General features: G+C 38.4%; 1 protein-coding gene across 2 annotated transcripts in view; it reads left to right on the top strand.

Annotated features, from left to right (window-relative positions):
• Positions 1-17,456, top strand: part of fes (FES proto-oncogene, tyrosine kinase) — a 41,604-nt gene that overhangs the window by 12,034 nt on the left and 12,114 nt on the right. For both annotated transcript variants that reach the window (XM_017699532.2, XM_017699533.2), the window contains exons 4-10: positions 3,819-3,915; positions 5,491-5,674; positions 6,105-6,242; positions 9,220-9,339; positions 10,384-10,506; positions 13,101-13,293; positions 16,314-16,394. In XM_017699532.2, coding sequence (XP_017555021.1) covers positions 3,819-3,915; positions 5,491-5,674; positions 6,105-6,242; positions 9,220-9,339; positions 10,384-10,506; positions 13,101-13,293; positions 16,314-16,394 — 936 coding nt within the window. The remainder of the gene's footprint in view (positions 1-3,818; positions 3,916-5,490; positions 5,675-6,104; positions 6,243-9,219; positions 9,340-10,383; positions 10,507-13,100; positions 13,294-16,313; positions 16,395-17,456) is intronic.

The following is a 17,456-nucleotide window of genomic DNA, read 5'->3' as shown; positions in this document are numbered from 1 at the left end:
ATGACTCTGAAATTTCTCTAGAAAGGTGTATTTCACAGCAAACCACTGATGATTTTGTTAAACCATTGAATGATTAAATAATTTATAATCGGTGGAGTTCCCCTTAGAGACCTACATAGACCTATATATTTCCTATATGTTTCTATGGCATTTCTGTTTGTATGTTCTTTTGTGTCAGATGAGTTCTCATCTGTGTTTTTTAGGCCAGGTTTAACAGGTCCTGGACATAAATCTTTGGCAAGTACTGTGGCTGTCATACACAGTTTCTTCTTGGTAGCTCTTTGTGTGTCTTTCATCTTTCTGAACTTTCAAGTCAGTAATGTCTGACTTCCTTGTGGAAAGCTATCTTAGAAGCCAGGTGTTGGTTTACGTCCTCTTTTTGTCTTGCTGTTGACCAGGAGGTTTGGAGAGCGCTTGTTTATCAGATTGCTTTTGCCGAAAATGTACTTATCAAAGCATGATAGCAAAAATCCAAAGTTTATTGCAGACAAAAAATCCGAAACTACAAAAATCGACTGTAAATCACAAATGCCAAAATATTAGAAGCAGTATTTAATTTAATGGTAATACATTAATAGTGTTACAGCAACTTTCCTTTTTCCTTTTGATGATCACATTAATCGTTATCAAGATAGTTTGCCAGAATATTTCAGTCATTAGAGATGGCATGATACAACTGACACTGACATTTTCAGTATTGAGTGATACCAGTCAAATATTTTCATCTTTAGAAACTACTAAGCTTTAAAATGTTCTCTTTTTAATTAAAGTAGTTCACTTAAGATGAGCATGACTGCCATGTGTTTCAGGATAGATTTATTATAGAATTTGCATTCTTTCATACAGCACTCCTTTTGATATCCATTTCTAATAACTGACTGAAACCAATATAACTTCCATAAAACTTGATAGTGAAATAAGCGGAGCACTACAATACTACGGATACAAAAAGTGTGATGTTTGTATTGAATAAAAATGAATGAATGAATAAAAATATATATACTGAAGGCCTAGGAGGCCCAAATCAGCAATTTCTGCTGATATTAACCTCATAGACTGATACCGATACCAATCAATATCAATATTTATTGATTTTTCCATATTTGCCCAGCTCAAGTGTCAGTGTTCCAGTGTTCTAATTGTCTGGTTTGAGCTTTTCAGTTGAGCCTGTATATTTACAACCATTTTATTTTCACCAGGCAGCTTGGTAATGTCAGTGTTAAGGTTGTGCTCTTTGATATGCGGTTGGAGGGTTATTTCTGTGTACATGGTGTACTACTTTTCCAGGAAACTGTCAGGCCTCAATATAACAATATTTAAAAAGTACTAAGTCTCTGTTCCTTTTTTTAAAGTAGGCCTTTTGCAAATGCTGCTTGTGCACAATCATTAGATTGTACTGAAATCCAAAGGTCTTCATGCGTATATGTTGCTAATGCAAACATATAAATAACACTGTTCTCTCATGAAATCTCTTGTAGGTACTGTCTGTTACCTGTCTATTCCGGTTGTAGCAAGATGTAGCAAATGACATGAGATGTATTTAAATAAGTTTTATTAGAAAGAAGGTTGTATTACACAGCTTATTTCGATTTAGGGTCTTCTTTTAAACATTTATAGGTTGCACCAGATTGAATATATGTTTGCGAGTGATGAAAAACACCACCACAGGTGGCGGAGCAAGCCAGTTGCAGGAAGCGTGGCCATTTGTGGGTTTCTTAGCATTGTCTTTAGATAAAAGACCTAGCATGATTCATCCTGACACTAGTTACAAGAAAAGCATCCGAAGAGTCTCTCCTCAAAAGCAGGTTTACAGTGATGCTCGCCAGTTAACCCAAATGAAGTCCATCTGCAGAGTTTGTTGTCCAAGCTTTCTTTAGCTTTGTACGAATGGGGCTTTGAGTCTAATGGAGCTAACAGTTGATGAAAGCCAGCTGTTAAAGGGCCTGGAAAATTGAGCAAAATGTTATTTGCTGTATACTGTATATACTGTAGCACAGCATTGTGTCCATCAGCCTCACGAGTTTGACAGAATTTCATTTTGCTTGCCACTACAAATACCCAGCATGCATTGCACACCATACCACTGGAAATCTCTGTGGTGTCCTCACTGCTAGCCTTTCCCACCTGTAGGCTAACAAACGCAACTAAGCGCTCATGGATTCTATCTGTATTTGACACAGAAAAAACACCAGATACACATTTTTATTTTTCATTCTTTCACTCAGAGAAAAGATACCAAATTTGAGGTAAAGTATCTAGATAGCCTGGTAGCTACCTAGCTAACATTAGCTAAGTAACTTATTTAAAAGATGTATGAAAAATGGAAAAAAGCAGAGAATAGAGTTTGTTCATCTAGGTACAAAAAAAATACCCTCAAATTTGTGGTTTTAAGGTCCAGTTGTGCACCTTAAATATGTTTTCCCAAGAGAAAGTGCATATTTTTACCTTTTCATTACATAAGTTTTAAAAGAGCATGGGCACAAGGGTGTGTAGCGTCAGTACAAATTATGGTAATATTTTATTTCCTAACTAACGGTGATGATACGTGGTGAGTGGTACCACCCCAGTCACTGTTTACCACCTTAACTGTAGATAGAATTTGGTACGGTTCTAGTCCTTAATCTGAAAAATCTCAATCTTTTGACTACAGCAGCACCACTGTAGGAGTCAAGTCGGCATGTTCACAACATTTAACAATTTTTTATGCAAACTGCTTATATCAAACATTTGCCTCAAACTTTGTTGAGTTGTTAAGTTATTGCAAATAGACTTTGTGGTTTCTACTATCAAATACTATCAAAAGCAATTATTTAACATAGTAGGAAATCCAGGTAAACAGGATGCTCTCTTAAATCCATCCAACCAGTTACAGCCTCCCAACAACAGCTGTTCCCAAAGATCTTACTGACATTATGTTCCCCTTCAAACAGACATTCACTCAAGCACCTACCCAAACTCACCTCAGCTGACTTGAACTGACTTTAGCAGTTGGCCAGAGTTAGTATACTGTGACATAAGGGTGGGCAATATGAAAATATATTATTATTTTCTTGTAATAAATTATGTCCCAATGCACCTTTCTGAGCATATCATGGGTATTGTTAGTGCTTAAAGAACACTGAACAACTGCATGTTTCATTGGATTCACAGCAGTGCAGTTTCTAAAAGACAAAAAAAAATCTATGTAGTTGTAAGTTTATTATTATTATTATTATTGCATTTTATATGTGCCACTACATATTCTATATTGCTTGTTCCATCATTTCAGAGTTGTTAAAGCTAAGATAAACAAAATATTGTGATGTGTGTGTGTGTATGTAGTGAAAATTGTGATGTATATATTTTTTTCTATATCGCCCACCCATACTGACACAATTTATCACAGAAGTCGTAAATTTCATCGTACTCCCCATCCCTATCATTTAGGCATGAACTATGCTAACCTGTTGACTGCAAGTTTGTTACTTGTCAGCTATATTAGCCTGATTGCTCCAGTGCAAGAACTAAAGAAGCAACCTGCAGACAACCCAGAACTTGTCTGATGGACTGAGGATACTAGGATAATTGCAAACCATTGCTTTCAGAAAAAAGTGAAACTCCCAGGGGGAAAACAGAAGCTGGTGACAGTTCAGCAGGACTTGCAGAACAGGTTTCATTTGTGTTATTAGACTTCTCTCTGTTTGTCCTGATCTTGTCTGGTCACATGTGACACACACCCCTTTGCTCACTGCTTTGTGTTTGCAGTTTTGGCTGCAGGCCAGTGCTGCCGTGTTTCTGTCTAATTAGTTCTATCCTCTTGTCCTGTTGTGGAAGGTTAGGTGACCCAAACCGAGCTGGACCGCCTGAAGTCCAGTTACAGGCAGCTGGTGAGGGATGCAGCCCTGGCCAAGAGGAAATACCAGGAGGCCAGTAAAGGTAGGACGCCCAACGCCTCTCAGTTCTCTAAACAGGCCAGGCCTCCTCTGCTTCCACTCCACCTACCAGATGCTATGGAAATACCGCCGAACTCACTGTGCCTTTCTCTTACAATCAGAGGAACTGTCTTTGTTCAGGGTAAACAATGTAACAGCGATATGAGTAAGCAGGCCCTTAGCCTCCGGTGCGTCACACATAATGACTCACTCTCAGCCTGAAAGCCTTGTTTTAAAAGAGGTTCATAACCATGGCATGAGGGTCTACAGCAACGTGTAGGTCCTGTCTAATTTGTGTTTTTTTTATGTTAATGTGCTTGTTATGACGTGAATCAGCGAGGACGTATTTTTATAAACAAGTAAACAGAGCACTCAAGCACTGAATAGACTTTCTCCTTTTTTCCCCATCTGAACTCCTCCATCTGTACTTTGTCTTGCTCTCTTAGATCTCAAATTATTATTACAAATACAAATATAAATAAAAGTGCAACGTGTTCTCCATCACAAACAAGAACTGTTTATTCATGCCAAGAATCATTCATATGGTTCTTTGTGTTGTCATTGTTCTATATATTATTGTGCAGAAGTCAGATACCACCCTTTTGTTTATTTAGTGTCCAGTCAAAATGACCCTTAATTACAAGTTAGTCATATTTTTAGTATCAGAAAAAAAGCAGAAAACATGTATTTAACACAAAATTGCACAAAAGCCTCCAACATGAAGTGTAATATCAAGTCTATCAGTGTTTATTTTGTCCACTGTTTACTTTTGTGCACCTACTGCGACTTTAACTCTTCCCTCCATCCAATCAGTCATAGCCGCTTGACTGCTTCACAGCTGCTTCCAAAATTCTTACTGACTTTGTTCAAGCAGACACTGACATTTACACAAGCAGCTCCCCAAACTCACCTCAGCTGTCTTGAACATTTTGTTTTCTAATGAGCATCTAAAATGACTAAAGGAGATATTTTGGAGATGAAATATGAGATAATCTATTTGCAAAAGGAAAATAAACGTCACTGAAAAATGATAAGTAAGAACAGGAGTTTCCAAAACTGCTCTTCAAAAAATTAAGGTGCATAGATAATGGGACTCCTAACAACCACCTGCAAGACCTGGTAGACACCAAAGCTGTCCAAAAAACACCAAATGGATGTGTAGCTGTCAAGTTTATGGCTTAATTTTAGTTTATTGCTTAAGCGCTAATAATCAAATCTACCAAAACTGGCAAGAATTAAATGCTATCAATTGTACACTAATACAATGTGAATTTAAATCATAATTCATTCCAAATCATTTGTGTCACAAAATTGTTTGTTACAATTGACAACACAGTTATGTTGTGATGTTCATATAGCAGACCTTCAGTTATATTCGAATACAGATCTTAATTAGTACTGCTTACTGCATAGTGAATAAACCATTTAGAAGTGGCTGATTTGGGCTTTACTAAACACAGAAAGAGGAAGTAATAAACCTCACATGTTCCATAAAATAGCTTATTATTATTATTATTATTATGATATTGGGATGTAGTTCCATTCTCTAAGGATGCTTGTGTGTGCATGTTTTATACAGATAAAGACCGCGAGAAAGCGAAGGAGCGCTACATCAAAGCCACGCTGAAGCTCCACGAGCACCACAATGAGTATGTGCTCTCAGTGAAGGCGGCTCAGGTACACCACCAGCAGCACTATGGCCAGAGCCAGCCGGCACTGCTGGGAGCACTGCAGACGCTGCAGGAGGAGATGGTGCTCGTACTGTGAGTGGAACCCTTCTGTTTTTGGCTTACTCAGTTTTGACTGTGCTGCGGAGTCTATGCCACTTGCACAACATTTCATAAACAATGGCATTATGGTTGAGCCTGAGGTTGTTAAGAAGCTTTTACGACACTGAATTACGGCCACATGACTCAACCAGTTTTCAGACTTTTTTTTTTTTAAATCACATTGATGTTAGTGTTATAGTGAGTGGCGTGAGCTGTTGAAGATTGAGGAAGTCACTAAGGCATTTGAACTGTAATTAGTTTGAAATTTCCCATGACAACCATTTGAAACTTCCGCTTTTTATTCTGGTCAGTGAGTCAAATAGTTTCCCCATGTTTGTTGAATGCTTTCTCTTTCTTATGTCACTCATAAAGCTTCCAAAAGAGGAAGTGTCTGAGAGTACAATTTGATTCTTTTGTCCTTTAGGAAGGAGATCCTTCAGGAGTATTTTGACCTGTCCAGCTTGCTCCAGGATGAGGTGGTGTGTGTCCATAAAGAGATGGCCAAAGCCTTAAAAAACATTGAGCCGCACAGAGAGTATGAGAGCTTCATTCAGCAGAACAGGTAGAGTTTTGTTTTGCTTCTTGAGTGACCCTACATAACCCCTTACCAGACCATGGCAGGCCCAAGGTTTTATTACACACTGCTAGGACCTAAGAAGAGATCCATTAGTTTAAGTCTCTGTAGTTAATGAATAATAAACTTCCTACCTGAGGTAATAAAGGTTTCCTAACTGTCGGACATGTCTGGAACACCTCCCTAGGGTGTTACCAGATGCCCGAACCACCTCAACTGGCTTCTCTCAACGTGGATGAGCAGTGTCTCTACTCCGAGCCTCTCCCGAATCGCCAATCTTCTCACCCTATCTCTAAGGGAGAGCCCGGCGACCCTGCGGAGAAAGCTCATTTCAGCCGCTTCTATCTGTGATCTCGTTCTTTTGGTCACTACCCAAAGCTCGTGACCATAGATGAGAGTTGGAATATAGATTGATTGGTAAATTGACAGCTTCACCTTCTGGCTCAGCTCTCTCTTCACCATGATGGACCAGTATAGGGTCCGCATTACTGCAGATGCCACACCAATCCGCCTGTCAACCTCTCGCTCCATCCCTCCTTCACTCATGAACAAAATCCCAAGATATTTAAACTCCCCCACTTGGGGCAAAAATTCACTACCGACCTGGACAGAGCATTCCACCCTTTTCCGACTGAAGACCATGGTCTTAGATTTAGAGGTGCTGATTTTATCCCAGCCGCTTCATACTTGGCTGTAAACTGGTCCAGAGAGAGCTGGAGGTCCTGGCCTGATGACGCCAACAGGACCACATCATCTGCAAAAAGCAGACATGAAATCCTGAGGATTTCATTATTAGGACCACTAATTGTTGATAACAGCCACAGAATCAATAAGTTAAATCTTTATTCCCTTGCATTTCGTATTTAAAAGCATTCTGCTGTTCACACCTCTGATCCACTATTTAAAATGCCACCGCTAATTGTGCTTCATTTACACATATTGTAGTCAGCTGCTCTGTGAGTAAATGTCACACTGGAGTGCTGGTACATGGAGAAAACATTTTTCATTATTTTTCATGATAATTATAGTCTGTTTTATTGTTGTTGAGGCCTCAAGTTCACTTTTTCCATGTTTAAAGCAGTGAAACCTTCACATCCTGTTCAATGTGCTATTTTTTATTTTTATTTTTTGAAAAACACTGAGAACATGGGAAGAAGGCACAAAGGAAAAAGAAAAGGTAGTAATTGCAACAAAGTTTCAATTTTCAACAGCCTGTCTGCTTAAAAAGTTCAGCTAACAGCACTGGCGATCCACCAGTTTGGTAGGGAAATAGATATTCAAGCTTGAATTAAATAGGAAAGTGTTGGTGAAGTTTCAGAGATAACTGGAATACCCCTTCCTTCAGCTGACTCCGTTTATGCTTGGTGCACTCATAATGTTTTCCATGGTTTTCCTAAGCCAAATGTTGGACAATAAATGAGAATTCTTTATTAGTAGTCCCAGAACAGGGAGATTCACAGTGCTACAGCAGCAAAGGTGCAGCAAAACACTCAAGAAAAGAAGCAGCAAGAAGAGATTTAACCAACAAAGTAATTAACCCTGTTATTACTTAATGAGGTTAAAGTTTTTATTTGTTACTAACACACATATATATATATATATATATATATATATATATATATATATATATATATATATATATATATATATATATATAGTAAATAAAATATTATATTTATATAAACTATTAAAAATATAAATCCTTCACATAAACTATATTTACAATTAACATTATACTTTATAAAGCTACAGATATTTACACTGTAGGGATATTTTACCTGAATTGCACATGGAAAATTAAGAACTGATTGTCTCACATGGGAATTATAAATGGAAAAGGAAAAAAAAAGATCTTTACACTATAGACATATTTTACAAGTATTGCACATGGAGTGTTGATTGTATTGCACACAGGAAATGGGGTTGAATTCTAGTTTATGTGCTGAGGTGTGAAGTCTAATGGGGGTGGGGAGAGGGTTCTACTTGGAAGCAGTGCTGGTTCTTCAGTGTAATTGTATATATTGTATATTGTTTACTGTATATATGTTCTGTTTATTGTGTAAGTGTATGGTGCTTCTATAGCGCTGAAGTACATCTTGATGTATTTTAACCAGAAACAATTACCACCGACACATTGTGTGGCGATAAAAAGAATCAATCACTCTGTCTGTGTGGTAGAGTTTGAGACTGCTTCAGAGCTCTGAGTATTCAAATGAGCGAATAAACTGTTAAAAAAAAGTGTGAGCACTTGTTTTTTTGTCTGTAGAACTTAGACAAGTTTTTAAATGGTCTTGGGCTTTTTACTCCCTCTGGTGCAAATGGCCACTGAGATAGATTTACAGAACATGTAACTGCAAAATAGTTTTCAATAATGAAAACACAATATATATGTTGATCATTTTGTCCCAGAATTTCAATTTCCAAAACTGCTTATCATCTCAACTCTAATATTAGTCAATGCTGATATTTAACTGTTTAACTAAAACTAGTCGGTTTCCTTTTTCACCATGTAAAATTATATCAGACTGTATCAGGTATTGGAATTTTTGCCTCTTTGAAACCAAAGGTTCAGTGTCAGTCAGGCCCTAATTTGAATCACTTCAGGCATTCTTACTACTCATTTTTCCTAGATTGGGCTTCCCCCAGAAGCTCTTGTAACTCAATCCTGTAATTGAATTGGCCAAGCAACATTTTGGGTCAAACATTTCAAAGCTTTTCTGACTGAAAGCCAGCTGGGAGGTTTTAAAAGCGTTGTGCTGGCAGCTGTTCATCACTTAGCATAATGTGGAATGTCAGGTAAACTAGATGAAAGTGATTCTGAAATTCCAACAAATTACAGCATTGCTATTTACAGAGATTATTTTTAATGAGGGGTAACAAAATGATAAAAATTAACCCTAAAAACTGAAGTTGTAATATATACAGTTCTACAATTCCTTCCTCTCATCTTTGTGTGTTTATAAAGGTCAAGAGCAGACGTGCCTCCTTGCATGGAGTTTGAGAGCAGTTTGCTGGAAGATGCCGAGTGTCTGAAGCCTGAGGAGCTGGAGCTCAATGAACTGACTCTGGAAGGGATCCAGCACCGGTGCCTACTGCTTCCCTTACATGCTGTAACACTGCGGGATAGTGGCATCAGTGAAAGCTGGCATAGGACACACACACACATCAGTGCACCCTGCATTCATTAGGACATATGTATACTACTCACATTAGTTTACATTTGCATGCACTGTGCATTGAAGGGTCAACTGCTAAGACATTGTAGGATACAGTTCATAAGGCTACGTGACACTCACATAAGCTTGTCATTACAACTGACATAACCCTACATACATGTTTATACATGCTTATTCCAATAGGCATCATCTGCCATAAAAGCTACTTTAGCTAACTTGGTTCAAAATTGTAACCTTCATAGTGAATGACGCCTATTGGAATAAGCATTTATAAACATTTGTGTAGGTCTATAAGCTTATGTGGGTGTCATGTAGCCTTATGAACCATACCCTACAGTAAGGTGTTACTGGTCAAGCTATGTGACCGTCTCCTGACTAACCATTTCTCTCAGTAGATAATGACATTGTGCCCAGTGGATAGTGTATAACACACTTGTATCTTCTGGGATTGAGTAACTATAAAAGTGGATGTTGCCTTATTTTTTGCCTTAAAATATGGAAGTCATTCTTTTTTAATTATTTGCATTAAATGCACATTGTTTTTTAAAATGTGCTGTATAATTTTGTGTGGTAGCCCTTGTCAGACATTAAGGTTATGCATTATAAAAATAACCATGATATGCTTTAAAAGTTATTACTCCTCAAATTTGCCTCCTTTTCCATAGCAATTATTTTTAAAGGGAAATTCTACCAACTTCTTTTAAATTTCTGTGTAATTCAATCATCAGTAGGTACTTTCAGACATTCAGAGTGGTTTAATGTGAAATGGTTCAGTGTAGAGAGGTTTACCAACTCTTTAACTATTTCTTTACAGTGATGGTGATAGCAACCAGTATGCAATTGGATGTTTTCAACTGAGTAGCACTGTAAATCTGGCCTCCCACATACACTGCCTTCCCTTTGTCCTCCTATTGTGGAGGGACTGCTAATGCTGCCTTCTCTCACACCCGCAGGCTCACGGGTGTGGAGGAAGAGCTACTCAGTCTGGCGGCTACTCTGGGAGCACAGCAGGCCGCCGTCAACCAGCTGGAACTGGACCTGGAGGCTGAGGAAGGTTCAATCAACGTCGGCCAAAGGTGAACTCTCCCACCATGATGCAAGTCCTGTAGCCATCTGTGGGGATTTCAAAGCAGTTGTTTGGGGTTTTTTTTTCTCTGTGTGACATAAAAACATGTACAGCACTGTGAAAAAGTCAGAGTTCACCCTTGATTTATTTAATTTCCAGTCGGGACAACCATTATGGATCAGAAATGATAATTTCTGAGGAGATTAGATGTCAGATTTTGAATCTAATGTGTTTAGGATTACTTGGAACCTGGGAAGAAGAAAATGCAACCAACTCCTAGTACTGAACTTTGCAGATTTCTTCAAAGTTTACTGAGAGCATTAAAAGACTTTATTGATGCTGAATGTATTGTTATGAAAATATGCTATGTAATATTTTTGTGGTGGCCTTTATCAGACATGAATGTTATGCATTTTAAAAACAGCTTTGATGTGCTTTAAAAAGTGAGGATGTGAGGAAATATGGAAATCATCATGTGAGGATGATTTCCATAGCAGTCATTTGTAATGGGGAATTTTTCAAAATTTCTGCATGATTCAATGTTCAGTCACTGGTACCTCTTTAATCATATATTGTGTTAAATGGATGAGTGGTTGACTTTTGCACAGTAACGAATGCACAGACAAAATATCAAAACGCTTTTGCCTGTTTTTGTACATAACAGTGGAAAAACACATAAGCAAATATATAAGATTCCTGAACAACTCAATGCGGTTTGGGACAAGTGTATGGTAGTATAGGCCTGCAGTTTGTGTGATGATAATTGGTGACTATAAGCTTCCATTACTTGTTAGCTACGTTAGCCTTGTCTTGGCTGAGCGAGTGCATTTGAGGTAAGGGCATAATTGTGCAAATTAGATTTTTCGCTGAACTATTGCATTAAAAGAAAATTGCCCTCATTTTAATAGATAGTAAATGAAGACTGAACAGTTATAGTGACATGAAATGGGTTTGATGGTCCTCCCTTTTAAGCCACGCATTATCCCTTGGTATATTTCATTTGGTCTTCAAGAGTGAAGAGCGCCTTCATAAATATTGGATGTACTGTGTAAATGGTGGACTAAGTGCTGGGCTAATCTGTCATGGTTTATATGCCTGTCCAGTACTGTTAGAAGTTACTGCTGATTTATTGGGAGTTAATACAGTGTGTAATTAATGGGTGGCCCAGGAACAGATGGAGCAGCTCTATGACTGACGTTGGCTTGAACTTTATCATTTAAAATGAGATCACTCCTCACTTTACAGAGCTCAGCTTGCATACAACAAAGCCAAGCATAATCTTAAATCCATCTCACTCAAAGTTTAGCACTTTTCAAAAGCACTTTACAAATAATAGTTAATGAAGACGCATTTCAGTAAATATACAGAAATGACTGAATGACTAATCAGGCACTTGCATCTAAGCTTCATGGCTTAGATGCATTGAAAAGCCTCTTTTTACACTTTGTGGAATTATTTCTCCTCTAGAAATAGAGATAAACAAATTGAAAGTATGGTTTCTAGAATTTGAATGTAAATATAACTAATTACTATTATAACTATTAATGTGTTGTAGAATTAATTTTAAAGCTGGGCTTGGTAATATGGAGAACAATTTATATCTCTATTTTTAAGCCTTTTGGCTTAAAAATAATATACATAACATAAATCTCAATATTCATTATTAGAATGATTTTTTATTAGAAAAAAGGAATAATATAGACTAAATAGACTCTATTACATGCATTATTATTATTTGGAAGGAGGCAGCTGGATTCCAAACAGTACTAAAAGTTCAAATATAAAAATCTGTTTATAAATAAACAAGATCTGCTACGCTTCCCTTAATGAATACAAGGCCAAAGGGTACACAGTCATGCTTCTTTTATTGTGGGAAGAGCTGTTTTTTTTTTTGTTTTTTTTTAGTACTAATTGTTTACTATCCTTATTTCTCTACTTCTTCTTTGGTAAAATGTAGCCGGAGTTGTCCAGCCTGTATTCCCACCTGAACAGGGACTAGAACCCTGATCTTCTGTTTTGCTTGCTAGTGGTTTTATCTGCTTTGCTATTTGGCTGATTTTGGTTGATGATGAAGCTTAACATGCAACAGTCTTCGGAAATTGCATATTCGAATGTAATATGAGCTCTAATTATAAATAAAATCACATGATGTAGCACATTAAGATCACTTTGATATTTAAATGTCATTTTAAAGTTGTGCTGCAACCTTAACTGGCCATTGTTTAGTTGAAATACGCAAAAAAAGTCAGCAGTAAAATATAGTCAGTTGTTGTATACCTTGAAATATTCAAAATTTAAATGACCCCAAGAGCTCGGTCTTTTAAACCTGCCAGTTTGCTTGAATTAGACACCTGGCTGCAAGCTTTATTAATACTTGGGCTCAGTTTCTGAGCTGCTGAGCTGATAATAGGTGTTTATAGTAGTTAAACTGCAGTTAAAATGCAGCAGGTCTGTTTAGTGACAGGACTGGTGTGGAATTGCATAGAATTGTGTAGAATTGAGGTGTAACCACTGTTCCACAGATTGCTGTTGGTAGGAGAGTCACAGCGTAAATTATGTTGGTGTATCGTCCACTTATCCATCTGTGTCTCTTTGGCTAACCAGGGTGTACCAGTTCAGCAAGCGGAATGCTCTGGAGGACAGCCGGCAGCAGGTGGTGATGTCTATGGTGGTGCGAGCCCGGCTGGAGGCCCAGCGGAGGCTTCTGGCCGATAAGCTGAAGAGCCTGGGTAGCCAGGAGGCCCCACCGGTGTGCCTGGATGACGACCAAATCTCCATCACCTCCAACAACTCTAGCGTAAGTGAAACCTACACGGGAATGCTCTCTTCTCACTAGACTTTGGTTTAAAGGATATTAAGCAGCTCTCATGTACTCCTTCTGTTCTGTGTTTGGATGAATTAAGTTGGGAGTTAGTGCTGTTTACTTTAATCCTGGCATTTACGAGCATTGTGACACGAACAGTTAAACACCAGTCTTCAGATGTTTGCCCAATATCTTACAGTCATACAGACATGTTGGAACAGCAACCTAATCTGTGATGGAATGACAATGCCTTTTCTCACTCAATTCTCTCATAAGCCCAACATTATGTAACCTGTTGACTCAGAGATTGTTAAGACTGTCAACTTCACCAGTCACTCTGTGGATTACCCTGACATTAGTGTGCTGTAGCATTCTACATTTTTCTAAAGCTTAGCCATCAAAACAGATTAAAAATGACACTTTGTGTCCCTATTTAGTTACATCCCATGTTTGTTAAGTCAGGCCATCCATGATTCAAATACAACCACAAATGGTTCCACTTAAGATTTGTACCACAGTGTTTTGGAAAAGCACTGTGCGTCAGTTCCAGCTTTGCCTTTACAGAAGATTTAAAAGGTTCTGCAAGGTCAAACTGTATTGGTATTCCAAGCTGAATAGTTTTAGTTTAGCATGACCATTTTCTTTCTGAATACTCAGTGTATCGAAAGGAAAATGAAAAAAGGAGGAGAGACTACGAGGAGGAAACATACTGTAAAGAAGTGCATATATACTTTTTATATATATTAGATGATTTTTCTTAGTTTGGATGTCTTACATACAGATGCAACAAGGTGTATCTACACCTCATGGCCAAAGGTATGTGGACAACCCTCCTAATTTTGGAGCTTAGGTGTTTCAGCTATTTTCATTGCTAACATGGTGTATAAAATTAATCACAGCCGTGCAACCTCCATAGACCAACACTTGCAGTAGAATTGAACTGAAGAGCTCAATGACCGTCATAGCATGCCACTTTTGCCACAAGTCAGTTTGTGAAGTTTCCACCCTGGTAGACCTGCCCCTGTCAACTGTAAATGCTATTGTTGTGAAATGGAAGTGTCTAGGAGCAACAACAGCTCTGTGTAGAAAGTTGTGGACTATACAAACTCACACAACGGTGCTGTCAAGTGCTAAAGTAAGAATAAAATTCGCCCTTCCTCCGTTGCATCACTCACTAGAGAATTTCACTGCACACAGGCCTAAGATCACTATGCGCAATGTCAAGCAGCAGCTGGAGTGGAGTAAAGCACGCTGCCACTGAACTCTGGAGCTTCACTATGTGACAATCTGATGGACCAATCTGGATTTGGTGGATACCAGGAGAATGCTACCGACCGGAATGTGTAGTGCGAACAGGGATAATGGTCAGGGGCTTTTTCAGGCTGTATAGTTTCAGTGATGGGCAATGTTAATGTTACAGCATACAAATATATTTTAGAGAATTATATACTTCCAACTTTTTGGTAACAGTTTTCTGTTCCAGCATGACATTATCACCTTGCCCCCTGGAACTGAGTTCCAAGGTGTAGTGGTTGAAATCTTCCCCTACGAAATGGGACAAAATCAATTCAAAAAGAACATTACTTCATTGTCAGGCTACTAGTCTACTCTGTAGACTACCCTGCCAGTCTGCAGTGATAGCAGAGGAGTATTTAGGCAATCATTGATTTAGGCAATTAGGCATTTAGGCAATCATATGCCTTCAAAGAGGGGGAATGACCATTATTTATTATCACCCACTCCTAATTCTTCAGTGATATGAAGCTAAAGTCAGCTATTCGCCAGATAGACCTGATGGTGAGGTGTCCACATACTTTTGGCCCTGTAGTGCATTTGCTTGGCCCATTTGCAATAAACATTATTTCTAGTCTAGTTATAGCTATGCTGTGTTTTGGCTGAGTGGCTCCATAAATCCCACATTCCATAAAATTGCTGGAGCTGAGGGATTTATCGCTGCTGCCATTCAAAAACCCTGAATCTTTCACGGATAAGAGAGTTGCTCAGGCTGTTGTTTTTGTTTACCATGTCTTCTCCAGGAAAGTGACGTATGGTCCCTTTACCACTTGTCATTGTGCTGTGCTCCACACCCATTATTCACCACAAAGGAAGATGCGTATCTTTTTTCCAGAAGAAAAGCCGCTTGGGCAGAGTATTAGAGATGATAGCCTATTGTAAAGCCTCTAAAAGCCCGGACACATGATTACAGAGGGGGAAACCAAATCAGCCAGGTCATTGGTCCCATTCCAGGATGCATACAAATGATCATGATTGGTTACACAGTGAGAGTGATACTGTGGTGGAACCTGCTCCGCTTGGGGCTTCTGCAGGAAGCACAAATTTCTGTGGCTGGCGGTGTTGCACCTGCTGGTGCAGCAGTTAGATATGTAAATCTCTCACTTCACAAGATTATTATAATTCTTTCAAAACAGGTTGATTTGATTTCATTAGGTTATTTTGATAGTGAGTTTTTAAAGTACAGTACAAAAGTCAGAGACCAAAAAAAAACATTTAACCAAAAAAAAAAACATTTAACCAATAACCTTTTGTCATTATTACAGCTTCAGCTTTGATCCTTTTTGAGATACTTGCTTTAAAATGTTCAGAAAATCTGCAGGGATATTTTTCCACGTTGGCCAAAAATGAGCACATTGTTTATTGAAGATTATTACAGTTGATCATAGCAGTCCAGCATTGATGCTGATGGATCACCACCTTCTCGACACATATGTGCATTTGTACACCAACATTACTTTTGGTTGTTGTTACGCATATTCTTCAATAGCCTTCAGCTCAAAGTCCTTGAATATCATTATAATAGATTATATTATTAAAATCAATTGCAATGGAACAATGCACCACTACCATTCGTAATATCTTAAGTGCCATACAACTACAGAGATGCAATCATCCACATGCTTTTTGGAGCTCTTTATTACCACTGCTGTAGATATATACTGTACAGCATGTTTTGCACTGCATGTTTGCACTTACAATGAGCTCTTCCTGTCACTCAGGAGCGAGAGAAAGATAACAGGCTACTGAACATGGACGGCATCATCAACCACCTCAGCAGTCTGTTCAAACCCAAGTACATGGTAAGTGAGATTTCGGTTAGACTTCCTCTTTCTAAAATAACACCATGAGCTAAGTTTCAGCTTTTCGAAGTCTGGCCACACACCCTTTAGTACCCTGCTTTGGCCAAGATCAGTCTCGTGCTTTTGCTCATATGAACACTTTTTTGATTCAGTCTTGAACACTTGGAAAATATAATCTCTGTTTCAGTGCTTCCACAATCCTGTTATGATCCTATTGTGATTACCCTGCTCTAACCCACCTGATTCAACTAATCAGCCAGTTAAAATCTTTTTAATACATATGCAGGCCTGCATTCCAATTCCAGAAAAGAATGGCACTCTAAACTTCCCTCTCCACACACCTTACTCCAAAGCATTTCCATTTTCAGAAAGGGAGAAAAGCTACTCCTTGAACCTTCAGTGTGACTCTAGAAACCTGGAGTATTCAGTCAGCCCCATTTGCCAAAGTGCATTTTGATTTCATCTATATGGTGAAGAACTATCCCCGGAGCTAATAGCTAGACTACTTCTGGAGCAAATAGGCTATTTTCAGAGCTATCCTCAGTTTTAATAGCAAGGCTGTGTGCACAGTTAATCTGAAAGACTATCTCAAGTGCTGATAGCTAAGCTGCCTCTAAAGAGGCCTGCTCAAGAGCTAACTTCAATAGCTAATAGGTAGGCTAACCCCAGAGCTCATAACAATCTCAAGAGCTAATAGGCTTCCCCCAGAGCTGATAAATAGGCTATCCCCAGAGCTAATAGCTAGGATATCTCCAGAGTTAATAGCTAGATTGTCTGTAGATCTAAGAGCTAAATAGCTAACTGTGACAAGGTATTAGGCCTTGTCTAAATTGGCCTTAGGAAAGAGCTCTAGAGGAATTTTTCTAGTAAAAGGAATCATACGTGAATGCGAAAGTGGGATAATAATTTTCTGAAACGCAAATCTGTTATCAGACTAAAAAAAATCTGCAAATGAGTTTGTGACCTGGGTTCTGTACACTCCTCTTATTGTAAACACGAACCCTAACCTACATCTTGTTACATGTTCATATTGCAACTGCAAATCATATATTTCTGAATTTG

This window comes from Pygocentrus nattereri, chromosome 15 (assembly GCF_015220715.1).
Source record: "Pygocentrus nattereri isolate fPygNat1 chromosome 15, fPygNat1.pri, whole genome shotgun sequence".
NCBI classification, from domain to species: Eukaryota; Metazoa; Chordata; class Actinopteri; order Characiformes; family Serrasalmidae; genus Pygocentrus; species Pygocentrus nattereri.
The sequence above is the reverse complement of the archived record's forward strand: the minus strand, read 5'-3'. Positions and strand labels throughout refer to the sequence as shown.